Genomic DNA, 27,715 nt, shown 5'->3' with positions numbered 1-27,715 from the left:
TAAATCCATCTTACCTGAATGTAAATACAACACTCCTTTATCAAGGATGGCACATATTTCATCTTCACTGATTATTTAAGAATAATTGACATAATCATAATTGTCACAGTGTGGTGGTTAATAGAATATATTGGATATTATTAACTCAAAGAAGTACAAGCTCTTTTACTAAGAAAGTTTGGAGGGTCCTATGCTTAAGACATGGCATGTAATGCTTACATATGGTTGTCTAATTATTATTACCTGCATTATATTAAATAGTATGATTTCTTCTTGTTACTAAGAAGTCCATGAGATCAGACTCAGCATTTAAAGCATAAAAACAATTTGCACTGTGATGTGCCAATTGGAAAAAAACTGTTTTTCTAAATTCATAAAAATATAAAAATTAGATAGAAGTCTTTCACTTGCATGGAGCACTGGGTGTGGTGAAAAAATAATGAATACTGTTTTTCTGAAAATAAATAAATTAATTTTAAAAAAATTAGATAGAAGTCCATTTTTAGCAGCATCCAATTTTTTTTTCTGGTTATTTGTCATAAATGCTCCTAAAAGAGCATCTGAGTTTATTTAGACTACTATCTAGGCTGAACAGTGCAGTGACTCTTAACCGATAGGGTTGTTGTTCACTGTTAGGTTCAGATAACTTCTGTACCTATTATATGCAAGTCCTCTTCTCGGCAAAGGAAGGAACACCAGTTATAGTCTTTCACCCTGAATTACCCTGAATATACTCAGGAAGAGGTCCAAATCTTTACAAAGGAGGAAAACAATTAAGCATTATCTTGAAGAAGAAGAGAAGTGGTTAAAACAGTCTTTCCATGTTAGTAGCTTTCACCTCAAACCCAGCTACCAGGTAACCAAGGCTGAACCTACGTAGAAGCCCACATAATGAAGATGAAGTCAGCAGTTTGGGGAATAGCTGGAGCAGCCCATGAAGTAGGCAAAGTGGGAGACAAAGGCTTGTCATACCATCATGGACAAGTTTCCAGCCCTCTGAGTTATATTTTTTGATTGTTGCACAAGGAAGCTCTGTTTAAACTTGTACAGGAATTAAATATCCAGGGTGTGGATTGTAACTTGAGTTTTTTCAGGTCAATTGCCAGGAACCTCCACACCTGTGAGTGGCAAACTTCCAAACCCTTGGCATGGGTTGGGAAGCTTCCAGTGCCTTCTTCCTGCTGCACAGCTTGAGCATGGTGTAGGGCAGCAATTTCTAGTTGGTGGGCATGGGGGCTGTGTTGGCCATAAGGCTGCTCTGTGCTTGTGCCCTCAGTTTTTACATGGGTCAGCTGGAGCTAGATGTGAAATTGGTGCTCAAAGGAAGATGGGAAAGCCTCTGTTGAAGGCCCTGATGAAGTAGGCCAGCCACCACAGGCATGAGCACCTGGGCCATGAGGAATGGTTAGGCACTGGACAGCCCAGGGACCAAGAACTGGGACGTTAAAGTGTGACCCTTCCCTCATTCAAGGAAGGAAGGAAGTAAAGTAGGAATGAAGGAAGGGGAAAGAGAGAAAGGAAGGAAGGAAGGAAAGAAGGAACTTCCATACTCTTAATTTTTAAATTTCTTTTTAATAATCAAATTTAATATCATCTAATACATGACACAGTGTATTACTAGGTGGCTATTTGGTTGTGAAAAAAATATCCCACGGTTTATCCTGAGGTGATATTCTACAGCTGGTATGGCATAAACAGAGATAATTAGGAAAAGACCCAGCCACGTGGAGCCTGCCAGCTGAATACCAGCATGGGGAGGGACTCTCATTCTGGCTTTGGACTATACCAACTAATCTGGGATAACATGGTAGTGAGGATAGTGTGGAATATCTAAAAGTTCTACAGAACTTTTAACAACCTGACCAGTGTTTCTATTACTATTTGATAGGCATATCCCAAACATAGGAGAAAATTCCCATAAAAGTTATGCAAGGAGTAACTTCAGTCTTTGTATAAGGGAAAACTTTCACATATTATAAAAATATATTTACAATTAATTTTAATATATCATTTATATATCCATGTTATTATGCTATAGTTTTGTTTAAAATATAAAATTATTTAAATATTAAACTGTTTAAATTAGCTGATATAGAAAAAAGTATGATAATTCCTCAAAAAATTAAAAATAGAACTACTGTATGACCTTGCAATGCCACTTTTGGGTATATAGCCCAAAGAATTGAAAAGAGCATCTTGAAGGGATATTTGCACACTCATGTTCATCACAGTATTATTCAGAATAGCCAAGAGGTAACATCAGCCCAAATGTCCATTCACTGATAAATTGATAAAGAAAATGTGATATATACATACAATGGAATATTATTCTGTCTTTGAAAAGAAGGAAATTTTATTACATGCTTCAACATGGATGAACCTTGAGGACATTATGCTAAGTGAAATAAACCAGACACAAACATTCTATACTGTATTATCTCACTTATATGAGTGTCTATAGTAGTTAAACATATAGAAACAGAGAGTAGAACCGTATCATCAGGGGACTGGGAAAGGAGGAAACAGGGAGTTGTTGTGCAATAAATATAGTTTCAATTTTGCAAGATGTAAAAGTTCTAGATATCTGCTGCAGATCTAGTTAACATTACTGAATTTAATAAATTTAATAAAATTTGATAAATTTAATTAAACATTAAATTAAAGGGACAACTGTGTGGATTATTTGATTAAGTGTCGGTCTTCAGCTTAGGTCATGATCTCAGTGTCCTGCGATCCCCCTGCCGGAGTAGTTGTCAGGCTTCTTGCTCAGCAGGGATTCTGCTTCTCTCTCCCACTGCCCCTTATCCCTCTCATGTTCTTTCTCTCTCTCAAATAAATCAACAAAATCTTTTAAAAATAAAATAAAAATAAAAATTATATTAAAAGAGAAAAAGAAGCATTTTAAGCATGGATGGCAGGGGAAATGTTTAAATATCCCAGCTGTTTTTAAAGATATTATTCATTCAATGTCCAGAATGCATTAGTTGTTTGCCATTTAATTTTAGTGTTTAGAAAGAGCCAATGTAGATTACATTTAGACAAAAAACAAAGAGAATTTGTATCACTTGATATGCATTAGCTACAAAAATAGAATAATGAATTGAACATGGCTTAAAATATAAGCACACTTGTTGCTCACTGAACAAGAAGTTCTAAAGTGGGCAGTTCCACAAATGATGCAAAGAATCAAGGATATCACCAAAGATCCAAACTCTTCTCACCCTCTCCTCTGCAGTCCTCAGACTGTCCATGATCTCTGCCTTTATGGGAGAGCTCTGAGCTCTGAGCATCACATCCTCACAGAGGCCAAGTGAGTGCAAGTCAAAAAGTGCTTACTCTTAAGGAAAAAAAATTTCCCCAGAAGTCCCAGACATACCTCCCCTTTGTCTCATTGGCAAGATCTGAGTCACATGCCTACTCGTAAATGCATTATTGTCAGACAGATAGGATTACCATGAATGGCTTATGTTTCTGCATATCTAAATTTATTCTTTGGGGAAAGAAAAGAGATTTGTCAGCTAAAAAACAACATTCAACCCAGGTAACTTTCAACATCTTCCAATTCCCACAGAACTCCAGCCATTTTTGGTTTTTAAGAACTTATATATCCATCAGAAAGGATGAAGACCCAACTTTTGTAGCAACATGGACAGGACTGGAAGAGATTATGCTGAGTGAAATAAGTCAAGCAGAGAGAGTCAATTATCATATGGTTTCACTTATTTGTGGAGCATAACAAAAAGCATGGAGGACATGAGGAGTTAGAGAGAAGGGGGTTGGGGTAAATTGGAAGGGGGGGTGAATCACGAGAGACTATGGACTCTGAAAAACAATCTGAGGGGTTTGAAGCGGTGGGGGGGTGGGAGGTCGGGGTACCAGGTGGTGGGTATTATAGAGGGCACGGATTGCATGGAGCACTGGGTGTGGTGAAAAAATAATGATACTGTTATGCTGAAAATAAATAAATGAAAAAAAAAAAATTTATGGGGCAGGGGGCACTCCTAGGAAGGGCAGCCAAACTCTTTTCAAATTTACCATGAGGATTCTGCCTTATTTCAAAAACACCTCAAAAATCTCTTTTAATCTGAGCAAATTTCAATTCCTTCAGGTCAGAAAACTAAGTCTTTAATGAGGCATATCATAACCACTTATTTTGTACTAAGAGAAGAAGAGAATGTGTGCATTTCCCAACTGACCATTTTCCAGTCAGCTCAATGCATTCTTAAACACGGATGCTGACACTTCCTTAATTTTTTTTTTATCATGACGCATAGTGCTTACTTAATTCTGTCAATGAGTCTCTTTGACCACCACATTTAAGAATGTGGAACCTGTATATTTTAGAATTCACTGACAGCCTCTCTTTCTTTTAATTTAAAATTTTTCATTCATATAGCACACACACACACACTCAAAACTGCATGAGTCATGACTAGATATCTTAATGAATTGTCACAAAGTGAACAAACATAAGTAACCATTTAAAGAAATTGAAGTTTCTTTTGAAATTGAAGAAATTGAAGAACTCTAAGAGCCTCTCATGTCCTCTTCTAATCACCACTCTGTACCTTGAGAATAGCATTATGCTTTCTAATACCGTACATTCAATTTGCTTGTGGTGTTTTTGAACTATTTATAAATGCATTCGTCTAGCCTTTCACTCAACATTGCATTTGTGAGATCCATCCCTGTAGTTCCACATAGACGTAGCTTGTTTATTCTCATTAATAGTTAGAATTCTTCTAAGTAAATGTGCAACAATTTATCTATTATAATGTGGATAGACATTTTCAATGTTTCCAGCTTAGCATTATATGACTACTATTGCTATGAACATTCCCTTATTATGTATTTTGACATTTTTATGCCTTTCATATATTCCCTCAAATAGAATTGCTGGGCCAAAAGTATGCACATGTTCAGCTGTAGTGAATACTACCAAATTATTTCCCAAAGAGGGTGTAGCAATTTGTACTCTAATCAGCCCATGTATAATAATTCCATTTGTCCCAAATCTTTGCAGATACTTGATATTTTCTATCTTCCTCATTTTAGCCATTCTGAAAGGTGGGCATTGTGGTTCTCCTTTAATGCATGTATTTTCTTTACCTTCCCTAGAAATATGCTATGTCAGTCTGAGGAAGCTAGTAATTTTTCCCTGGAATTGAGTTAGCTAAGGAAACACAATTTAGAAAAAACATGACTTCACTATAATTGTAATTTTGGACTTGAGCCATTTGTCTATTGTTTATCAATTGCAAAGCAACATTAATTAGGGAATGAAACAAATCATCATATTGTATTTAGGTTTCAGAAAAAAAAGTCAGGAATCACTTTTTTTAAAGTATCATACCATAGTAGAAGAAGAAAAAGGATTATTCTCTTAGTTCCATAGTCATTTTGTTTTTATAGACTTTTTAAAAAACAAATCTATAGCTTTGTTTATTTACTTTTCAGTAAGTTTAAATCCTTCAGGGGTACAGAATAACATGGATTCTGTGGCTTCAGCAGAAACATTGCTTCAGAGTTTGGCATGAAACATGTCACTGGTTCCATGAGCATAAATTACTTTTCCCCAGGTTAGCCTGGTTTTCTTCATTTTGCTACCAGGAGTTACTGTATTTATCTTTTCTGTGTACACATAAGCCTATCTCTTGTCTAGATCGAATTCAATTTCATCTCAAGGATAAACACCTTTAATTTTAGTTTTTCCTTTTTTTTTTTAAACACCTTTAATTTTAAGAAGAGCTGTGTGCTCCCTCCAGTTCTAGAGACCCCACTTATAGCCAGCAAAAATGGTCTTGGACCACAGACTTCAGTCATTTTAGGAGTCCTGTTCCTGGCAGGCTTCTATAGGCTCCAAGATGGCAGAAAGAGCTGGTTTTTATAGACTTTGAATACAAAATACTTTCGAAAAAATTTTGTCAAGGTATTGTTGAATCATTATGAGTTAATAATAATCCACCCTGCTTAATGTCTTGAAGAAAACATTGTTCAAATGACATATAATTGAACACAATATTCGCTTTGTGTAATTTATTACAAGCATTTGGGGGTTGGTTTTTTTGTTTTATTTTATTTTATTTATTTGAGAGAGAGAGTGACCACAAGCAAGGGGGAGGGACAGAGGGAGAAGCAGACTCCTCGCTGAACAAGAAACCTGACATGGGGCTCAATCCCAGGACCCTGGGACCATGACCCAAGCCAAAGGCAGATGCTTAACTGACTGAGCCACCCAGGAACCCCTATCACAACTATTTGATAAACCAGATTATATCAAGGTTCTACATGTGACATCAAAATAAAGGCTGATTGACTGGTTTGTGTTTTAGCACAAGAACAATTCTCATCTTCTGGTTGGGTGTCAGGACCATGAAACTTATCTTTTGAAACTTATCTTTTACACCTATTTTTGAAACTTATCTTTAGTCTTCATAATACAATTAGCAAGAATTTGATGAAGCAGTAGTTGATTTCCACTCTTGAAGAGAAAATTTTTTTTATAATGTTTTTATTTTTAAAGAAAGTCTGCTACATTTATCTTCCACCAATACAAAGTTTTGTTACCTCCGCTGCTGCTTCAGGCTCCCTTCACTTGCTTCCAGATTTTAGAGACCAGAGCTCCTCTGTCCCCATTTCCATAAATATCTGGCTCATCCTTTTAGAAATTCCTCTTGCTATTCCTTAGTTTTCTAAAGCCTACTAGCTCCCAGGATCAATTCCAGAAGTATCTAAGTGGCATCCTTGTGCACTAGAAATTGAAGCTAGATATAACTTTCACTGGCTTTAAATATATATTGGTGGTATCTGGAAAAAAATTTCTCCTCATCAGTGTTTTATGTGGTTGAAAAATGTACCATGCCCAAGCCTGCCTCTTTACAAATGAGCCAATTTTAAGATATATATTTCATTCTACTCATTCTACTCTGAGCTTCAAAATTTAAATCTTTGCCTGTCTAAAGATCTCATGTTTCTCTTGAAAAACAAACAGCAAGTTACCTGATAAAGTTTAGGCTACTGTCCAGAGAATTGTATCCTTGTTAGGATTTCAAATTATACAAATATTAAAGTACGTCAGGGTTTGGAGTCTGGGCACTATTCCCAGAGCCAAAACTAACAATAACGTGCAAGTTTTCATGCTTGGTTAAACAATTCATGTTTCTTGTATTGTTGCTAATTCCAGATGTTCTTACACATGTTGGTATATATTTATAGAGAATTAGGCAAGACTCAGAAATAATTCTTCCATACATACATATACATAGATGCAATTACTATCTTTTAATGAGCAGAGATGATAGATTTTGATATATAAACAAATGATTTGTCTTGAGACACAAGCCTTGCCAGTTGTTTTCTGTTGTGGATCTCAGTATAAATAAACTTTTTAGAAAGTAAAAGAAGCTGGGTCTAAGGCAGTGAACTGAAACAAAACAAACTGTATTTCATCTCCAGTTTTGAGTGCTGATTTATGACTTAGTGACTCAGGTATATACACATCCTGTGGCTTGGTACCTGCTTTCCCTGTGTGTATTTCTCAAAAGACTTTCCCCAGATTGATATTTTTGCATCTATCCCTACTCGTTCTTTTGCCACCTTCTACAGAGTGCTATGCCAGAACTATTTTCTGTGACTCTGCTTTGATTACATCTTCTAAAACCTTTCTCATTCTACCCTCATGTTATCTTATAAGGTTAAAGGAAATGCTTTGTCTCCTTACCCCAAATGGAAAACTGAGCAGCTTCATTGGTTCCTAGTGATGGGACACTGCACTGTGTAAGAATGTATTAAAATAATTACTAAATTCCATACATGATACATAACAACAGTGCCAGAAAGTTCCCTAATAAACTGAAACTGTTCCCTATACTTTCTTCACACTTTGTTTTTCTTTGCTATTGTTTAGTATTTTAAAGAAACAGCCCCAGGTTAGAGAGGAAAGAGTAGTGACAGCTACCACTTAGTGAGTTGGGAGACCAGAGTTCTGGTCCTGACTCCACACAAAGCTCTCTGACTTTGAGTAAAGATCTGACTTAATGGCTCCAAAAACACCTAATGTTAATTTCTCAGGTTTGTGAAATTGGGGACTACTCTAGGACTAACAATCCATCCATAAGCCCTAACAAAATTTTCTTTTCCTCATCCCAATAGCTTCATTTTCCTCACCTTCTCTCTTTTTTCAAGGTTCTGCGGTTTCATAATTGATATATAAAAATATGGATTTCTTGAAATTTTTTAACTTAGTTGGGATTCTTAGACCCAAGACTCTTTAGACTCCTTAGAAAGACTCCTTAGAAATTGGAATCTTTCAGTAATTTTGGAAGTTCTCAGTCTTTATACCTTCAAATATTTTCCCTTCTCTATTTTATCATCCCCTTCTAAAATTCCAAATACATACACATTATCTGTCCTCGAAGTTTCTCACACCCTTTTCCATATTTTCCATCTTTACGTATCTTTGAATTGTATTCCAAAGAATATCTTCAGATATATTTTCTAGTTCACTGATTCTTCATCTAGTTCACTATGTCTAGTCTATTTAATCTGCTGTTTAATGAAGTTTTAATTTCAATATTACAATTTTTTATTTCTAGACATTCTATTTGGATCTTCTTTGAATCTAATTTTTCTTTGCTCCTGCTTTCAATATTTTTAGAATTCTACCTAAAGATATTAAAACTAAGTGTTTTATATGTCATTCCTGATTGTTCTAATACATACACCAACTTTGCAGTTTGGTTTCTGCTGTCTGCTCCTTCTGTGGTTCTCACCATGGTACCTACTTTTCTTGTTTGTTTTATAAATTTTAAATGCAAACTATTCATTTGGCCTGGAAATTTTTCTGTGCAAATGGATACTTTTGTGGCTTGGGCAGCAGCTGAGTTCAAGTTAAGACTTGTGTTTGCCTTTCCCATTTTTCTTGAGACACTACCAACCTAAAACCATTTTATATTTAATTCTCTATTTCAGACTTTTGGAAACACACAGGTAGTGTGATTCCAGACTATAAACCCATATGAGGGCTGACTTTTCATGAGGGGAGAAATCCTCAGAATTGTTTTCTTTCTATCCAGTGCCAGAGTTGAGTCAAACAAACTTCCTAGTGGTATCCTTCTGCAAGTGAGGTTTATTTATCTCAACCACCCTTCTACTGCAAGTGCAGGTTTTTGGATATTCAGGTTTAGGCCATGCATTATTAGAACCCCCATGTTAGGCATATCCAGGGATTTATCTCCTGAGGCCTGCATTTCACATAGTTGTTTACCCTGTCTCTAGCATTTGGTAGACAACTTTAGGAAAAAGCCAAGATTTCTTGCCTCCCAGTATTTTGAACACTATACATTCTTTACTTCCCCTCCAGTTCAACCATAAGTTTAAAAAGACATTTTTTTTTACTATTTCTTTCAATATTGCAAAAGTCAGAAGTACTTGTCATGGTAACTAATACACTATCATACTGAAAACAAAGTCTGATTAATTAACTTTATAATGGACAAACATTAAAATTTAAACATATAAACCATATTTATATTAATAAATAAATTAATGATTTTTTAAAAAATCTCTTGGGATTCTTTGCATTATTTCTTTTTCAGACAGGGTTTCTACTCCTTTTGGTGCTCCTAAATCTACTCACCAACTAGACTGCCAATGATGGTATATGAACTGGGCTTTAGTTTCACTCTCCCTTTACAAGGTTAAATAATCCAGATGACAGAGATTTATGCCATATTCTCAAAACTTTAATTTGTTTTCTTGTAGAAGAACCTTTTTGACCAAGTAAACTTTAAGCAGAAACCAAGTATGAATAAGGAGTTTCTGCTCTATGTGTGGGTAGGAATATCTGAAACCTGGAAGTTTACGTTCCTCCACCCCTATCTAGAGCACCTCATGAATCCTGAAAACATATGCGCTTCAGGTTTTAACCATGGATCCTTGGGCAAGTTACTTGATCTTTCTGTTCCCCAGTTTTCTCATATAAAATAGGGAAAATAATAATACCTCCCTGACAAAATTGTTGTAAATATATAAAGCGTATATATATACATATATATATCTATAAAACTTTTATTTTAAATAAAACTTTTATTTATATTTTATATATATAAAGCTTTTATTTTAACTCTGCATATGCTTATTGAATTTTTATGCTCCACTAAATTTTTATAAAATCCATAATTTATATATTACTTGACCAGTTTTACTCTAAAAATTGTAAGTAAAAGAAAAAAAAATGGATCTCAACTTCAAACTTCAGAATTAAACTAAAACCAAGGACCAGTTTGTTCCATGTTGTTTCTTTTTAAGTGCTAGTGTTTCTCTAGCAGTTATGAGTTTTCCAAATCCGTTTATGTATGCTACAGACTTAGTTTTTCTCTGTAATTGTGCCCTAAAACAGAATGTAGCCAAGTTCATGGTTTACTTGAATTTTAGATCTGCCTTTGCCAAAGACACGACTCCAGGTTACTTAACTCTCCCCTTGTCTGACCCTGTCATCCTATGTGCTGTGAGGCAGTGAAAGGAGAGGAGGGAGGCATAGGCAGAGTTTGTGCATTTTTCTGAGAATGACATCTTTTGTGGGCAAGGGACTGGTGCAGGCGCTAGTATTGAAGTAGCAAGCCCAGGGAAAGGGGATGGGAGGGGTTGAAGTGGGAGCCTGTATAGGAGCCTAAGAAAGTCAAAGGGATAGGAAGACCCTGGCTTTCATGCACCCTCTTCATTTTTGAGATGAGGAAACTAAGACCTAAAGAACTGAACAGCCCTGCAGGGAAGGAGAAAACCCTGATTGGAGGTCATTCTAACACTGCTTCTTAAAAAAAATCATCAATAAAGATTTGGATCAAAAGTATGTGAGGCATGGGGAGGGGCACCAGAGGGGAATAAAACAACACACTGAACTGACCAATTCGAAATGTTTGGTCACACTAAAACCACAGGGCCATGGCCAAGCAGAAAGTCAGCTTCTTTAAATGATTTAGAAAGACCATTGACCCAGGAACAAGAAGACCTGAGTTCTGTTCTCTGAGTCAAATAAAATTGTCATTTTGTATTACAGCCAATTCCGCACTGCTCAATTTATAGACTCAACTCCACCACTCAGTAGATCTTTGGGATTTGGACAGGGTCTCCATATCTGTTCAGTGGGAAATACTTGTCTAATCTATTATGTAGGGATTTTGCAAGGACAGATACAAAGTACACAATATTTACTGGGTGCCTGCTATCAATAATTGCTTGGGAAACAAAGATGACTAAGGTATAATCTTTGTTCCCAAGGAGCTAGAAGTCCAGCAGAGGGGATGTGAAATTGTATGTACTTGGATATGATAAGCAAGTAAGAAAGGAAGCAATAAATTCTGCTTGTGGGTCGTTAGGGAAACAAAAGCATTTGAACTGGGCTCTGAGGGTTAAATAGAAGATTCACAGACAAAGAGGAAAAGGGATCTCTAGCAAGAGGAAAAGCTTGAGCAAAAGTGTGGAGGTGTGCAAGTGTCTGGTGAATTGAGGAACAGCAAGCAATCCAATGGTGCAAATGTACAGTGGGGAGAGGAGGTGTTCTGTGATGTTAGAAAAGTTGAAGGGACAGGTAGTGCCAGTGAATAAAAATGATTAGGGAAACATGAATTTAGGAAAACTGTGGGAAGGCATAGATGTACTTTAATATGCTAAGTGAAGAACAAAAGTTTTCCTAAATACTCATAACATCCCTACCTCCTATTACATGGGTTTGGGTTGAGTCATATATTGATTTGCCAAATTTCTTCATACTCCTTCCTCTTTCTGGGAGAAATGTTCTCTCCTGGGTCCAGGTAAGGGGTATGTAGAAATTTTCAGAGTGTCAGTGACTCGGAGACAGGAAGTGATTGAGTTTGAGTAAGGACAAAGCTATCTCATTGTTCCCCAAACTTAAACCTCCTGTTCCTCCACATCATTTTTTCTGATCTCCCCCAAGAAAGAAGTGAAGCCAGTATACCCAAGGAAACAAAGGATAACGTGATCACTCTCCCATCTCACTCTCTCCCTCCTGCTCCCCTATAAAATATCCCAGAACGAAGTCATATAGTATTGCCAAGCTTAGTCATACTCCTCATCTCCTCTCCCTCCTACCAGCTAGGAAAGTTTGAGGACACTCTCTTCCTCCAGCAATTTTCTAGTACCCAACAATGGGTTTGTAAAATTGGACCATACCTTCATAGATCTTCTGACCATGCAAAAACATGCAAGCTTGACAAGGTGATGAATGGACCTTCAGGCTCAGGAATTTAATTATACCTCATTCCACCAATGATTACCATGGATTAAGAGAAAGAGCAAGATGGACTTGAGTTCAGATCCTAGCTTTGCTACTTACTAAGACATTTTTTAATCTCTCAATCTCTATTTCCTTACTTCTAAAATGAAAGCAATCATACTCAAATGCTAGGGTCATGATGACAATTAGAGATAGATGACCAAGATACTGTAACTGCCATCACTATTATCATCATCATCACCACCACTGAACTAATGCAGACTCCTTGCTGATTTCATTCCTTCCCTCTAATTGTCCTCTACCTGTTCCTCATACGGCAGCCAGAGCACTCTTTTGAAAACAAAATCCAAGTCACATCCCATATTAATTAAAACACTTCCTTGGCTTCCCATTGTATTTTGAATAGAATCCGAGTTCCTTTCCCTGGCCTTTTTGACCCAGCCCTAACTGGCTTCTCTCCCCTTCCATCACCGACCCCATGACATTATACTCTCTTCATTGTCCACTGAGTTCCAGCCACACAAGCCTGCTTAGTTCCGTAAATACCACAAGTTCTGTCATGGCCCTTGCCCTTAGGGTTTTCTCTGCCCAGAAGGCACCCTCTGTCCCCTCTCTTGCACAGATTTTTCACACGCTCAGAGTACAGCATAAATGCCACCTTCTGTGACCACACTACTTTAGTACTACTCCTTATCTTCATTACCAGACTAGTTCTTATTTATCACTGTTTATAAATTAATTATTTGTATGATTATTTGCTCCATATCTATCTCCCCAAAGAAAGTAAACTCCAGGAAGGTAGGAAAAGGTTTGTTTTGTTCACTACTATACCTCCAACACTTAGCCCAGCACTGGACAGTTGTTTGAGTTGTTACTATTACCATTACTAGGCAGCATTCTGTTGTAGTATAAATAGGTGTAAGCCCAGCATCATTTGGGACTTTGGGATCTTAGGAGGGCAGAATTTCCTTACAATGATTACTAGGTATCTTTCTTTCCAAAGCATTTAATTACTTTCTAGGGCATCAAATATTTTATATTCCAAATTTTCTATAATTAGCATGTATTTTAATAAAAATTTCTTACAAACTCTGTATGTTAACAAGAAGCCTCCAAACAGGAAATCAGTCTAATTAAATGAATTTATTTTAGAAGTAAAATTCACAGTAAGGAAAGAAAGACCAACAGGTTTAACATGATAAAGGGTATCAGTATTTTAAAAGAGGGAAACTGTTAATCAAAGGACATTGCCTGACAATTGAGAGTTGGTTAGTGATTTAATAACAGATTTTCCAGTTGATCAGATGTAGATAATAAGACAAAGTGAAATGAAAATTTTCATGCAGTGTTCCATGAACACTTTGATGCCTAGAAAGTAATTAATGCTGTTGGAGTACATTGTCTCTGACAAGTTATGTACACTTGATATTTGTTGAATGTAAGTTTCTGGAAGCCTTCCTGGGGCAGAGACAAAAACACATTGCAACTGTGGACATGATTATACTTCACACATTTTTTGTTGTTGTTCATATGTGAATCATCAACTAATGAATTTCTATGTAAGATATTACTTCTTGATAGATTAAAGTCTTACAGGTTGTTTGGTTTTTTTTTTTTTAATAATTTTTTATTTTTTATAAACATATATTTTTATCCCCCAGAATAAAGGTATGTGAATCACCAGGTTTACACACTTCACAGCACTCCCCATAGCACATACCCTCCCCAATGTCCATAACCCCACCCCCCTTCTCCCAACCCCCCTCCCCCCAGCAACCCTCAGTTTGTTTTGTGAGATTAAGAGTCACTTATGGTTTGTCTCCCTCCCAATCCCATCTTGTTTCATTTATTTTTCTCCTATTGTTTGGGGTTTTTTGTTTTTTGTGATTTAAATGTGTAACATTTTACCTGGAATGTCGTCTCCCTCCTTTTTTCTTTCTTTCTGTTTTTTTTTTTTAAAGATTTTATTTTTTTATTTGACAGAGAGAGATCACAAGTAGGCAGAGAGGCAGGCAGAGAGAGAGAGAGGGGAGTAGGCTCCCTGCTGAGCAGAGAGCCCGATGCGGGACTTGATCCCAGGACCCCGAGATCATGACCTGAGCCGAAGACAATGGCCCAATCCACTGAGCCACCCAGGCGCCCCTCCCTCCTTTTTTCTTAAAAATCTTCTTCTATTTCCCTTTATCATCTAAAATATGGCTTTCCCCTGGTGGTACCACTATCCTCAAAACCCAGCCATTTTCCTTGTGTATGCCCATCTCCCAGGGCCAACAGAGAAGTGGCACATTCTCATTTTCTACTTATGTTAATTTCTTTCCATTCATGTTGACAGAGACCCTCATGTTCTTTTCTAGTTAATGTTGCCTCTGCTGATATCAATCTTGGTGACTCCGTTGCCTGTTTTGATGACTCTTTAATACTCTTCCACAGTTCACCCACAAAACCTCATTGTGACAACCGTTAGCATCAGAACTTTTCTAACCTCCAAGATAGGGAACATTACAACTCCTTTACAAACAACCTTTCTCATTTTTCTCACTCCCATTTTGTAATCTTTTTTAAAATCATTTTTTAAATTATGTTAAGATTTATCATTTTAACAATTTTATGGATGTAGTGCAGTGGTATGAAGTACATTCATATTATTGAGTAACCATTACCACAACCCATGTCCAAATATTTTTTCATCTTCTAAAACTGAAACTCGGGTATGCCTGGGTGGCTCAGTTAGGTAAATGTCGGATTTAGCTTAGGTCATGATCCCAGGGTCCTAGGATGGAGTCCTGCATGGGGCTCCCTGCTCAGCTGGGAGCCTGCTGCTCTCCCTGCTTGTGCTCTCCTTCTCTCTGACAAATAAATACATAAAATCTTTTTAAAAATAAAATAAAAAATAAACTGAAACTCAGTATGCATGAACAGTAGTTCCCTATTCCTTGTAAATTGTTGTTTTTTTTTTTTTTACATTCTCCAAGGAACCACTTACCCTCAAAAATTAAAACTCATGCTTATTTCTCTTAATTTCTATAACTCTTCTCACAACCTACTTTATGAAGATTTCAGGCCACTTTTACAAGACTATCAAGTTCATGTCCCTTAAAATGCCATAATCTCTCCCATTCTCTTGCTCTTCCTCCTCCTCTAAAGAATTATACATCCTCCTTTTTAAAGCCAAACACTCCACTAGTATTCTTTCCCCTCTCCCTGTCTCCTCTGGGGCTTTATTACACCAGTCCTCTCCTTTTCATTTCCCTCTTTTCATTCTCCTTTTCTCTCTACAGTGAAACAAGCCTAAGAGAGCCATATTCCAATAAAAAAATCAATAATAATAATAAAGACATGTATTAAATTCCCACTATGTGCCAGCTTCTGTGCCAAAGGTTTAAAGTATGACTTCTCATATAATTCTTTCAATGAGCCACTGAATGGCTCATTTATTACATTTATTACTGCCCCATGTCAGATTCATTACCTGTGCCTGAAACTGAGAGCTTAGAAGTATCAAGTAACTTGCCCAAGGTCGTTGAACTAATAAGCAATATCTTCCATTCTCCACGGTACGGTCAAGATACAATTTTCTCTTTTTTTCCCTTTCATTATTGTATTTCTTGAAGAATTCTCAGTTCCTCCTCTCCACTGTGCAATCCACTGCAGTTTCTTGGAGATTCCCATGATTACTGGACTCTTTCCAAGGTCTCTAAACTCCACCTATGTCTCTGTAGTGATCATCTACCATATATTCCTTTTTGAGATGGTTTCTCTTTAAGCCTTCATAATATATGACTTCTTCTTTTTTCTAGTGTTCTTTCTGGTCTTCTTTGATAACTCCTTAGCTTCTCTCACCTCTTAAATGTATTCCCTATAGTTCCATCTAGACATAGCCTGCTCTTCCTGTTCCACACTCAGCTGAGACAATCTCATTTGTTCCTACATCATCAATTCTCATGCTGTAACAAATGAAATCCATATGTAGAAATCCAGATTGCTACTTCTGGCCTCCCCTACCCACCCATAACTTAATTCCAGCTCAGTGCTGAAATTTCCATATTTGTTCCTCAAGTATCTCAAACTCCATCTGCCCCATGTCAGATTCATTACCTGTGCCTGAAAAAGGGCACTGCACCTGAGTTTCCTACTCTAAACCACTGACAGCCCCCTCACTTCCCTTCATCTCTTCATTTCCCCAGTCCAGAGCTGATACAAACACTATCAAAAAGAGCCGTGGAGGCTCTGTGGTGGACACAACCCTGAGCTGAGAGTGAAACTTAGGTTCTAATCCTGATTCAGCCACTAACGACTAAGTGACTTAGTGGAACTGGAACAGGGATCTCTGGGGCCCTTTCTTACGCTAATATTTAAGGACTCTATGAAATGCCAGCAGGACTCGTCACCTTCATCTGCTCCTTACTGGCCTAACATTGCCCTAGTCCCTGACCTCACTGCTTTTTTGCCTAGGTATTTCAATTGGCCTTCTGACTGGGCTCTGTTTCCTGTCTTTCTCTTCTTTCATTCCTTCAGATATTCTTTCACACAACCATAAATTACATTCACAAAACACACTTTTTATAATACTTCTCACTTGCATAAAAAACTTTTAAAAGATTCCTGTTGACTACAGGATGAAATTCCAACTCCATATTGCTGCATTTACAGCCCTTTGCATGCTAGTCCCAACATAACATATGAAACTTCACTTTGTCTAAACTGGATTACCTGTGTGGTTGAGATAAGCGCTGGAAGGGAAAAAGTCCTATTCTTTATATACTAAAAATGATAGTGGGTTAATGATTTAGGTATGAAGTAGTAGACAATACAATTTTAGAAAATGGTGTGATAAATTTGTTTATAATTTTAGAGGAGGGGAGGTCTTTTGAAACAGGACACAAAATCCAGAAATTCTAAAACAATAATTAAATTTGACTACATGAGATTTGAAAATTTATATATTATCCAAAAAATGCCATTTATATAAGGACAAATGGTACTGGGGAAAATTTTCCAATACAGATAACACATGTTTCATTTCTTAATTCATAAAGAAGTCATATAAATCAATAATTTATAGAAACTGACAATAAATATACTTTTAAAGATGCTTAATTTCACTAAATATAATAAAATTCAAAACCATGAGATATTTTTCCACTCTTTAGAAAGGCAAATTTTTAAAAATTTTTATTTATTTAAAATCCAGTTAATTAACATACAGTATAAGATTAGTTTCAGGTATACAATACAGTGTTTCAACACTTCCATATATCACTCTGTTCTTATCATGACAAGTGGTGTACTTAATCCCCATTAACTATTTAACTCATCCCCCAATCCACCTCCTCTGGTAACCATTGTTTGTTCTCTATAATTAAGAGTATGTTTCTTGGTTTGTCTCTGTTTCCCCACCTTGGCTTATTTGTTTTGTTTCTTAAATTCCACTAGAAAAGCAAACATTTTAAAGGTGATGACACCCATTGTTGCTAAGGCAATGGTGAAAAGAACATTCCCTGGATCATTAAAAACCTATAAATCAATACAAACTTTTAGAAATTCAATAGAGTAACATTTTATCAATATATAAGGTACACAAACTCTTTGGTTCTGCAATCTTGCTACTAGGAATTTATGCTACCAGTGAACATGCAAAAGTTCACCAGGAATCACAACACACACACACACACACACACACACACACACACACATACAAGTGTCAGTTGTTGTGACAGTGGTAATTTTAGAAATAAAAGAAAAAAAAAGGAGAAAAACAGAAATAGTCAAAGTGTTAATCAATAAAAGATTTGTTATGCTATACTTACATGATTGAGGGTTTTATAAAGCCTCCTATAAAAGAATATTTGTGACATTAATTGGAAAATCAAAAAGGCAACTTACAAAATAATACTTGCAGTAGATTCTCTTTCTTATGAAAAATAGATATGCATAGTATTTCTGTATTGGAAAAAGAATGTCAGGAAATATAGCATACATGCTTTCCTATCATTTAACCATTTTCTGAGCACCCACACATTATTTTTACAATCAGAAAAAGTTATCTAAAGTTTTTGACTTCACAGTAGAAAAGAGAAAGGCAATGAAAGTCTTTGCCCTTATGCTTTATTTTGAGCAATAAACAGCACCTAGGGCCCATGTCATAGAGCTTTCATAAAAATTAAAGATTAACTGAGTATAACTCTTTGGAAGTGCTACAGTTAAAATAATCTAAAAGCTCTGTTTAGGATTTAGCTGTGGGAATAAGGTATACTCCCACTCAATCTAATCCATTCAACTGCTGCTATTTGCATTGCATCATTCATCAAACGCTGCCACCCAATATTGCTTAATCCAAGTGCGTATATAAGTAGAGTTGGAATATAGCATCAACCACTACCAAAATGCTGACAACAAGAAACTTCATTATTTGAGACGAGCCTTTCATACTCATAACTAAGGTAAGGTATCAGAACCAGTGTGCAAGAATATTTGCTTATATTATTGGGAAAAGCAGCATGAAAGAACTAGTGATTTTTATACTGCTATATATTCTGAAATGTTTCTGACTTAAAAATAGGAGAGTAGAGAGTAAATTTCAAGTCTGAAAAAATGGTGAAGAGTGATTGTATTTTTTTTTTAAGATTTTTGTTTACTTATTTGACAGACAGAGATCACAAGTAGGCAGAGAGGCAGGCAGAGAGAGGAAAGCAAGCTCCCTGCTGAGCAGAGAGCCCTATGCGGGGCTCGATTCCAGGACCCTGGGAACATGACCTGAGCCAAAGGCAGAGGCTTTAACTCACTGAGCCACCCAGGTGCCCCTTATCATTCAATTCTTAAAAAGCAGCTGACTTTTTCTGTGTCAATCACTCCATTGTAAATGTGGTATTTCAGTCTCTTATCTATGCTAATGTGGTTCTGACTTCAAAAGAAGTTGAATAATATACATAGGAACACTTCCCAGATTTATTTGAAAATGCAACAGTTTTTGGGTTAGGGGGTAGTTAATGTCCATCCAGGAGAACTTTTTTTCTGGGACATAAGGATTTTTGGATAAAAAAGGAAACAGAGAAACAAACAAAAACAACAATCCAGCATTACAATTTTCATGTTATCAGTAAAGTGCTACCTGGATACCTACTGTGTGCAGGGTATTATTTGAACTATTTTCTGAAAATTTAACTACAGTAAGATTACCTAACTGCACATGCTATTATTACATATTAACTATTATATTTAGAAATTCATTATTTCTAAAGAAGTTGGACAACTGGCCAAGCATTTGAAGTTAAATTGCCAGTTCTGATTATATTCTTCCTACAGCTGGAAGAAGGAGAGAGGAGACATGGCACAGAAGCTCTGGCATAAAGATGGATATCAGTAGACTAGATTCTCGCCCCAGTTTTGTTTTTATGATCCTGAGTAAGGCACTTCCCTTCAGTCTTAGTCTACTCATCCATAGATTTAGAGGCTCAGGAAAATGACAAATGACATCTAAGGTTCTCTGCTCCTAAGCGTTTTTCTACCTTTGAAAATTCTTGCTCATGAAACCAGTTGTAAATAGGATGGTTGTGTATAAGATTCTAGTTCCTTCTAAATAAGAAAATTTGGAATTTCAGTCCATTCAAGGTTGTTCAGAAACAAAAATAAAGTTGCGTGAAGTTTATCTTTCATGGAGTCCTCCAATGTAGTAACCAAATGTTCATCCCTTACCCTGCTAGAAGAGCTGATTCATATAAAGTTTGTAAGAGATTTAAATAGCAATCACCTCTGGAATACACCAATTTTTTTTTTAATCTAGGAAAAAGAAGACAAGGCTTAATGCAAATAGGAGTAAACTATTAGTAGAATTTCAAGCAATGTAAGGGAGAATTTAAGGCTGAAGAAGTCCTGCTCCCTTCACAAATCAAAGCACCACTACCTTACCTTGATGATGAAGCCAGACAATGGTACCCTACTGAATAAATATGGGGTATTCTGCAGTTTATAAGAGAAAATGCAATATTCTTTCAATAAGGTACTCTGACCCAGCTTGACATCAAGGCACAGCAACCATTGATGATCCTGGCTTGTATCAAGTATTACGCTGAGGGTTACAAGACTGTTATTTTTCTAACTCTACCATTCATTCTGTAATGAATAAATCCCTTGTTCATTCATTCTTAAGGAATGTTATGGACTGGTGGATTTCTTTTCACATTAAATGCTTAATAGTGAATTACCAAAAGAATTACCATTCTTTCTGATGCTCAAATTGTGCCAAATTTGGCCAGTGAGAAACCCTTTGAAGCGGATCCTGTGTTCTTTTGACACAAACACAAGTTTTTGAATGACCAACTGCTTTCTGGCATAACTGAATATTCCATATTCACTTTACATTCTCAGCCCAAACCTAGAGAGTCCTGGTTCCTTTTAGAGGAAAAAGTATCTAGAATCTAAGATAGGGGCACACTGATAGTTGATAGTACTGATTCAGATTTAACATTACAGAGATTTTCCCATGGCTTTTTATATTTTTTTATTTGTATCTCCTTTCCCTTGCAGTAAAAATCCTACAGTATCAACACATCTACTTATTTGTTCTGTTTTATAATACAGTAAAAATATTTCAGAATCCTAATATCAATATTACCAACAATAACCCACTATGTAAAGGTTTTTTTCCCACTATGTAAAGTTTAATACTTCTTTGAAGCTCTTTTTGTCCTCTGACTATATTTCAATATGGATATATTTTCAGAAACTAAATTCAAATTTTACTGAAATAATTGTTTTCTTTATGTGACTATGTTATTAATGTTATTTTGAGTCAGCCACAGTTATTTCTGTTTATTTTCAGGTTGAGGCATTTGAACTAATATTACATTTTAATCCACAGAAGCCTGAAAAATGAAGACTAAAATGAAGTATTCAACCACCAAAATCTCTCCTGCAAAGATGAACAGTTCAGCAAGCAAGGCTTTGGTAAAATCTCCCAAATTGAGAAGTAAGGACTTAGCATTTCTGATTGTTTTACAAACTATTTTTATCTGTTATCAAATTCTTATTCTGATGTTTATACATGCTACCTTGGCAAAAGCTACTAAGAATACAAGAGCTGAAATTAGAAGAGATAGCTCATAAGTTTGTAATACAGCAGTGTTTGTTTTTAAACAGACTATACATAGCTAACATTTGCTTATCTGATAAATCTCAGGACACGAATGGTTTAAGTATTTTAAACCCTTTAACAGTGATAAACATACATAGTCCTTCATATCCATCACTTTTCACTACCCACACCTCATTCCAACTAGTTCCAAAATCTTTTTCCTAGATTAATAAAATTTGAAATGATCTTCTTTTATCCAACATTTATTGCATATAAAATATACACCTTTGATGTATCAAGTTGTGGTTTTGACTTGCAACTTTTGAAAAAGGAGAGAACAGTAAGAGTGAAGATATTTGAATAATCCATGCCCCAAATAAAACAGAATTGATCAAATGATGCTCAAGTCTATCCAGTTGCAAACTCAAAGAATTGGGCATAAATTGAAGGGTAAATAAAGTCAGGTAGTAGTCATAGCTCTAAGAAGAAAGAGCTATATCTTTAATCCTGAAAATTATCCTAGGGGGCGGCTGGATGGCTCATTCTGTTAAGTGTCTGACTCATGGTTTCTGCTCAGGTCATGATCTCATACCTGAGGTTGAGATCAGGTCTCAACCTGAGGTCGTGACTTTGAGCCCCACAATGGTCTCTGTGCTCAGCAGGAAGTCTGCTTTAGATTCTCTCCCTCTGCCCCTTCCCCCACTGCTCTAGGACCCTAAGCAATAAAGCTAAATAAATAAATAAATAAATAAATAAATAAATAAAATAAAAGCTTGTTTTAGTTCCTTCTCCTCCTCCTTTGGGCTAGCAGGATCTGACACAATCACAAAGTCAAAAAACTCAATATTTACCCACTAGAGATATATATACACAATCAGCCTCCATATGAGTTTAGGTCACCACCAGAGTACTTCATCTATAGGACTAACAAAATACAGGACTTAATGAAATGGAGAAAAGCCTCTTCCCAAACTCATTCCCTTCCTAGTTTCCAGGAAGCTACTCCCAGAGTCAGGCCATCTTCCTCTGCTATTCCTCTCCCCTAAATCCATCAACACTTTCCCCCCTCTGACAATCCAGTTTCCTTATGTATCTAGCCAGAAGTCAGAATATGGGAACTTTGGGACAGATGATCCAGCAGAAGCTTTTGATTTGGCCTAAACAGTATTATGGTATTTTTTTTAATTGAGGAACTATTTAAAAATTAGAAGATTATGCATAAAAACCTGAATCTCTTGAAAAATCAGAAAATCTAGCAACACTGGGCACATATCCCTACATGGCAATAATTGGGCATAGAAATAAGTAAAGATCACACCCCTTAACTTGGGCCTGTCCATGAAATATCTTCTAAAGTTACAGTGACAGAACTTCAGATTTATCCTATAGGCAGTAAGCAACCATTGAAAACATTCAACTGGAGAATAACAAGATATTTTTATTTTAGAGAGATCACATGGATGGTGGTATAAAAATAGAGTGAGGGAGCAAGAATAGAAACCAAAACTGGTTAGAGGTCTACTGCATTCATCTAGGGGACAGAGAATGACCTAAGACAACAGAATGGAAATGAAGGACTAAAGGTCAGATACATTCAGAAACTGAAATCAATAAGATTTAATTACAGACCAAATAAATTGAGGGATGGACAGAAAGGGGAAAATAGGTGATTCTCAGCTTTCAGGATGACTTAAGATTTGGGCAGACAGTGTTAGAAAATGGTACTGGTTTTCAAGATAGATTGAAAATTTCAGGAGGAAAGTACTGTGGGTAGAGAAAAATAAATAATTTTTTTATTATGAGTATTTTTGAATTTGGGGTAAGTATAGGTCAACCAGGTAGAGATATCCAGAATTCTGGACACTCTTCATAAGTAGATATAGAGATGTCTGAAGCTAACTGAAGTGAAAATACCTTGTGGAGAAAGAGCAACAGACACAAAGCTCAGGAGAGAGACCTAAGGTAGAGTTACTTTTTGGGGAGTCATCAGCATACAAAAAGATGATTGAAGTCATTGGAGCAGGCAAGATTGCCCAGAAACAAAGTCTAAAGTGAAAGGAAAAGGCAAAGGACAAATCCTGCACAATGCCAACATTTTAGGAGCAGTCAGACAAGGAAAAACTAATAGAGCAACAGAGATGGATGATCAGAGAAAAACAAGGACCTAAGGAGACTGGTGACATGAAAATAAGGGAAGAATTGTTTCAGAGATGTGGTTCCAAGTCAAATGCCACAGATAAATCAAGGGTAATAAGCAGTCAGAAGAAACCTTGGTGAAATAGGTGTTCGGGAAAGAAATGAAAGATGAGTGATTCATTTATGTAGTTCCTCTCAGTCACAGTCTGGCTCTCTCAGTGGCAGAACTACAGGAAGAGTTCCAGGCCACTTCCCATGTACTCACCAGAAATGCGTGAGGGATTTTATCATGCTGTTGCTATGATGAAATCACTTGTGAGAATTTCCTTATAAACCATGTTGAGACACTACCTTCAGACATCAGGCAAGATAGAGACATAGGAAATGACAACAGTCCTTACATAAGCTTAAGAGGGGCCTTTCACCCCAGTTAGCATTCTCTCCCACAGAGTCCCCGAGGCCATGCCATGTTTATATTTCCCATCCGAGACCACAATCATCACACCACACTTTCAGCTGCTGCAAACACCAAAGTATACCTTCTGTTAGGTCCATCAATAATGGGTCCATGATTAAAGAAGCGAGTCTGATACAAAGGGAAGGTCAAGCAGAACTTTATTTCATGCCGAGCATCAAGAATCAAACTGACTGGCCAGGGCTGCACCTCTTACAGAGAGGCCGACCTCTCTCTGTTTCACAGACTAGCTTTTAAGGGCAAAGGCCATGCAGTTGGGCCTGGCCACCCACAGGTGGCCAATGAAATTGTAACACAGAAAGAAAGCTGCACAGTCATGCTAGGTGTCCAACTGAATTACAATTTACCTGAGTAGATACTTGAATTAGCCTATCACCTTGGTCAGAGTGGGTGCCCAAAAGCTGCCCAAAGGGTGGGACCCATACTCCTTGGTAACTAGGGAGACAGTATGCATTCCCCCACTGGTCCGATGTCTCCACCTGGCTTGACCCACCCTTGTATTTGGGCTTTGTTACCTGGGGCTGGTTTCTGGGACTTGTTTTTTAGTAAATCCCTCGGGGGAAGGGGCACAGGGAGAGTTTAAGGGTAAAACAACAAGGTTATTGTTTAACCTGGCTGGAAGCCTCTGGCTAAATAGGTCCTTACACTTCCATATTCTCCCAATGTGAAGTATCTTAAATACTTCAAATGTGATCACCCCTTGATATCCAGTGTTTGTCCCATTAAATGCGAGCCCCTATATCAATATCTTTAGCCCCTTTCTTCTTCTACATCCATAATACTTCCTTAATATAAGGACACTTACTCCTAGCTGCCCAGGACCCACATCCTGCTCCTCAGAAAGTCCATTTTCCATATTAGACATGTCTGTCAGTCATGTCCAATGGGATTCCGAATATAGCATAAAGTATATAAGGAGTGAACATCCTTAAAATATCATCTTATGCCCTTTATGTCTGGAGAGACAATGTGATACAGTTAATAAAGTATTGTATTAGATTACTTATTAGGAGACCAGGTTCAATGCTGGCTCTGGCATAGCTTTATAAATTTCTTTGTGATTGTAAAAGCACTACATAAAGGTAAGATACTATAGATGATATTTATAAGCTGTGATGCAATGTTGGAAAGTTTCAGGGTAGAGGTGAGTATAATTAAGTGGCCTCGCCTTGTTCAGACAGTAGAAAATACTTAAATGAAGGTGTCCATCTGAATTGGAGGCAAGATATGGATAATTCAAAATAGTGCCTAATGAAAGTTTACTCCACTTAAATTTGAAAAGCATATCAGGAAGGCAAATCTTTTAGAAAATTAAAAAAGAATCATAGAATGGGTTCCAAAGTCACAAGTAACTATTTTCATTTTCTGAATTACTATGAATAATTGAAATTTGGCTGTATTAAACAAATTGCTTGATAATTCATTTGCTATAATGTAAAAGTTTAGATGCCATGACTCAAGAGTTATGACTTTCTTTTCTATTTAAATTTGAAAGGCCTTTTATGAATTTCCAAATAGCAAATTTAATTTTTTACTTGAGACCTTTTCTTTGACTAAATGAATAAAAATTATTAAATAGGTGATGAAGTCCTTAACTGATATAATTTGTATTATGTTAGTTCACAAAATTGCAGTATAGCACACTAAGATTTGATGAGGGAGCCAAGAATACTCAAAGAAGAAACTAAAGTCTCTTCAGTAAATGGTTCTGGGGAAACTGGATATTCACATGTAAAAGAACTCACAAAAACTAACTTGAAAGGGATTCAAGATTTAAATGTAAGACCTGAAACCATGAAACTCCTAGATGAACATATAGAAAGCTCCTTAACATTAGTCAGTTATTTTTAGTATGAATAAACTCTAGAAACTATAGCTAGAATTATTTTTTAATTTAATTTTATTCTGTGTATGTGTGTATTAAAAAATTCATTGTTTATGCACCTCACCCAGTGCTCCATGCAATACATGTACTTCTTAATATCACTACCAGGCTCACCCTACCCCTAACCTCCCTCATCACCAAAACCCTCAGTTTGTTCCAAAATTATTAAAAGTTAATTCTAGATAGGTAAGAAATATTATAGATTTCATATGACCATAAAATTTCCTCCTCAGGCAAAGACTGATACATATTGGATGTAGATCCATACTCCCTTATATAGAATTTGGACAACGAAAATTTTTCTAGAGACCTAAAATTTTTCATAACTCATTTGGTAATAAGAAATTATATGAACCTCCATGACAGTTAAATCTTGATCTGAGCAAACATGAGGTGTTTATTTCACTTTGTGTAAATTTTCCTATATTTCACTATAAAATCATTAATTAATTTTTGATTATAAGAGTACTGCCCTAGTCCCTGCTGGAAGTACTACATATATATAGTATATACTTTACATGACAGTTCTAGAATCTTAAAAACTGTTAATTTTGAAACACACTGGTCCCAAGGTTTCTGGTAAGATGCTATAGACCTGAAGAGGGACAAGATGGTAAAAAAGTAGGAGACCCTGTTTCAACCAGTCCCCTTAATTGAGCTAAATATCTACCAGAACACTCTCGACACCCATGAGATCAGCCTGAGATTTAAGATTATACACTTCTGGATCTCTACAGGAGCAGAAGATCATCAGTGGAGAGGGACAGAGGAGTGAGAGTGTTTGGACTAATATCAGAGGATAAACAGAAGGGGGAGGGAGCCACCAGAAGCAACCCACTAAAAAATACTACCCCATTACAAAAGTACCCTATGCTTAGGGACCACCATTAGCTTGGAGACTGGTTAAAAGGATGGAAAGGAGAAGGGAGTTGGGGGAAATTGGAGGGGGAGACAAACCATGAGAGACTGTGAACTCTGAGATACAACTTTTTTTTTAATTCGTTCTCATGATTCTTGTTTTTAATTTTTTTAAACCTACTTACCATTATGGCTAGACATTTAATACAACATATTCCATAATAACTTTTTAACTTGAACTATTTTCATACATATACCTATGTTTTCTTTTTCCTTTTCTTTTAGATAGATAGATAGTTGATAGATAGATAGATAGATAGATAGAAGCTTCAAGGTACTCCTTTTTCCCTATTCAATACTGCCCCTATATATGAACCAGTATTAATTTCCCTGTATCTCTGTGATAGGTCTCCCCAAAAATGGGTCCGTGATTAAAGGAGCAAGACTGATATAAAGCAAAGATCAAGCAAAGCTTTATTCCATGCCAAGCATCAAGAATCAGACCAAACATTCAGGGACACACCTCTTACAAGAAAGGGCAACCTTTCTCTGTTTCACAGACTAGCTTTTAAGGCAAAGGCCATGCGGTCAGGCCTGGCATGCACAGGTGGCCAATGAGATTGTAACACACATAGGAAACTCCATAGTCATGTTAGGTCACACATAAGTGACCAATTGAATTACAATTTATCCTATAGTAGACATTTGACCTAGTCTATCACCTTGGTTAGAATTGGCACCCAAAAGGCTCCCAAAGGGCAGGGCCCATACTCCTTGGTAACTAGGGAGACAGTGTGCAACCCCCCACTGATCGGATGTCTCCACCTGGCCTGACCCACCCTTGTATCTGGGCTTTGTTACCTGGGGCTGGTTTCTGGAACTTGTTTTTAAGTAAGTCCCCTGGGGGAAGGGGAGCAGGGACAATTTAAGGGTTAAACAGCAAGGTTATTGTTTTAACCTTGATGGAAGCCTCTGGCTAAACAGGTCCTTACACTTTGGAAAGTTGAGTTCATTAACAAAGATAACATGATACACCCA

General features: G+C 36.6%; 1 protein-coding gene across 2 annotated transcripts in view; it reads left to right on the top strand.

Annotated features, from left to right (window-relative positions):
- The window catches only part of IL33 (interleukin 33), a 68,486-nt gene that overhangs the window by 3,817 nt on the left and 36,954 nt on the right, over positions 1 to 27,715 (top strand). For both annotated transcript variants that reach the window (XM_059142298.1, XM_059142297.1), the window contains exon 2: positions 21,111 to 21,218. In XM_059142298.1, the coding sequence (XP_058998281.1) occupies positions 21,122 to 21,218 (97 nt within the window). In that variant the 5' untranslated portion in view covers positions 21,111 to 21,121. The remainder of the gene's footprint in view (positions 1 to 21,110; positions 21,219 to 27,715) is intronic.

Source organism: Mustela lutreola, chromosome 12, assembly GCF_030435805.1.
Source record: "Mustela lutreola isolate mMusLut2 chromosome 12, mMusLut2.pri, whole genome shotgun sequence".
Classification (NCBI taxonomy): domain Eukaryota; kingdom Metazoa; phylum Chordata; class Mammalia; order Carnivora; family Mustelidae; genus Mustela; species Mustela lutreola.
This window is presented reverse-complemented; position numbering and strand designations above follow the sequence as displayed.